Here is a 2054-nt window from a genome sequence, read left to right on the forward strand (position 1 = left end):
CTGGAGCTGTGAGGCCAAGGGAAGATTCCTGCGAGCTGTGCTGTCTCCTGTGTGCTCACACAGCCGGCACAACGTGGCTGCAGGCAGAGCACTGCCTGCTCTCTGCTGAAACAACATCCAGTTTTTTTATCAGGATAAACTCCAGCTGCAAATTCCGAGTGCCACAGCCTGTGGCGGCGCAGCCGAAGTGCCAACAGTTTCAGTGGAAGTGGCTTAAATGGGCATTTAACAAAAACAACGACAAAAGAAAGAAAACCCACTTGTCTCATCGCTTGAATAACTGGGAATTCGTTTACTATGCATTTTGCTAAGGGTTTTCCCGAGTCTTTGCTCCCCCCACACTCCCAGGAGCAGTTTCCTTAGGAGACACTGGAGCAGCGGATGCTGGGGGAGCCCATCTGGGTGAGGACCTTGTCCAGCCACTGCAAGGGGCCGTTGAGGTGCAGCTCGATCCAGCAGGGAGTGCTGGTCACAGTCTGCCGCCTTCGAGGCAGGAGAGAGGAGAGAAAAAAGAACAGAAATGTGATTTGCACAACTTTACAAATGCAAAAGGTTTCACAGCTCCTTTCCTTCCTGGTGAGACAATCCTGCCCCGGGGCCAAAGGAATGTCTCTCCTCTCTAGCAGCTCCGGGCCTGTGCTTTTAAAACCCACCTTGGCCCTTTATGATCCCACAGGAGCAGCTTCCTACAAATCCATTTACTGCTCAGATTCCCGGGAACGGGCAGCATCTGATTCCCTGAAGGGGATGGAAGGTGTCGATCTAAGCAAAATCTGTGTTACTTCACAGGCCTTTCCCAGTTAGACAGCAAGGTCAGCATTTACCCAGTGTGTTCAGTTTCCCTATGGATGAGCCAAGGATATTCCCTTTTTACCACATCTTTGGATTTTAGGAAGTGTGGAGGTGCTGGAGAGAGATCACCCTCAGACTGTCCTGTGTGTGGGCATCTCAACAGATTCATAGAATCATCGAGGCTGGAAGAGATCTCTAAGGATAGAATTCTTAGATTCTCTAAGGATAGAATAAGATGATTCACAGAATCATCGAGGCTGGAAGACCTCTAAGATCATCAAGTCCAACTGTTCACCTGTCACTCCACTGCAATCCCTAAACCTTATCTCATGTCATTCACACTCAATCAGCTGCCTCAAACAATGCAGAAATGCTGTGAGTGTTAAAAAGTTGCCAAATCTATCAGAAAAGCAGAGACCTGGTGCTAAACCACCTGATTTAACCTCCCCTGAGAGCCTGTGGCTGTGGCCAGGGCAGAGGGGGTGATGCTCTGCTGGGTCAGGGCACACCACGCTCTGACTGTGCCCTGCACAAAGCCCTGTCCCCCTCTCCTCTCTGCTGTTCCTCCTGAGGCCAGACCACATGGAGAGTCTCCAGATGATGACTCAGGAGGACACGGGGAGGGAAGGAAGGGAAGGGAGGCCAAGGCACGGGACAAGGGGCTCTCCCTCTGCTGAGGCACGGCCGCAGAGTGTCAGGCAGAGACAGCAGCTGTGGAGGAGGGAGATTACGGACAAGAGAGCAGCCTGGAAACAGCCTTGTTTTACACCCTCGTTTCCTACAGAAGCTGTCCTTGCAATCTAGTGGTGGGAGGGAGAAGTCTGTGGGGCCCAGAGAGAAAGGGATAGTGAAAAGGGGACCCTGTGCTCGGGGGGGCTGCCCCGAGCTCCCACTGCCATCCATCCCTGCCCCTTGTGCTCCCACCTCCATCCCTATCCCCTGAGCTCCCACTGCCATCCATCCCTGCCCCTTGTGCTCCCATCCCATCCCTATCCCCTTCCCCTGAGCTCCCACCTCTATCCCTATCCCCTGAGCTCCCACTGCCATCCCTGCCCCTTGTGCTCCCACCTCCATCCCTCTCACTGCAGTGACAGGACAAGGAGTAACGGGGATAAACTGGGAAGTTTGGATTAGCTCTTATGCAGAAGTTTTCCCTGTGAGGGTGGTGAGACAGTGGCACGGGTTGCCCAGGGAGGCTGTGGCTGCCCCAACCCTGGCAGTGTTCACAGCCAGGTTGGCTAAAGCCTTGAGCAACCTGCTCT

The 2054-nt window shown here is 53.6% G+C and overlaps 1 protein-coding gene across 1 annotated transcript in view; it reads right to left on the reverse strand.

Annotated features, from left to right (window-relative positions):
• Nucleotides 1-359: 359 nt before the first annotated feature.
• SMAD3 (SMAD family member 3) overlaps nt 360-2054 on the reverse strand; it is a 17345-nt gene continuing 15650 nt past the window's right edge. The window contains exon 8 of the mRNA XM_009081770.1: nt 360-483. Within this exon, the coding sequence (XP_009080018.1) occupies nt 360-483 (124 nt within the window). The remainder of the gene's footprint in view (nt 484-2054) is intronic.

This window comes from Acanthisitta chloris, unplaced genomic scaffold (assembly GCF_000695815.1).
Source record: "Acanthisitta chloris isolate BGI_N310 unplaced genomic scaffold, ASM69581v1 scaffold26479, whole genome shotgun sequence".
NCBI lineage: Eukaryota > Metazoa > Chordata > Aves > Passeriformes > Acanthisittidae > Acanthisitta > Acanthisitta chloris.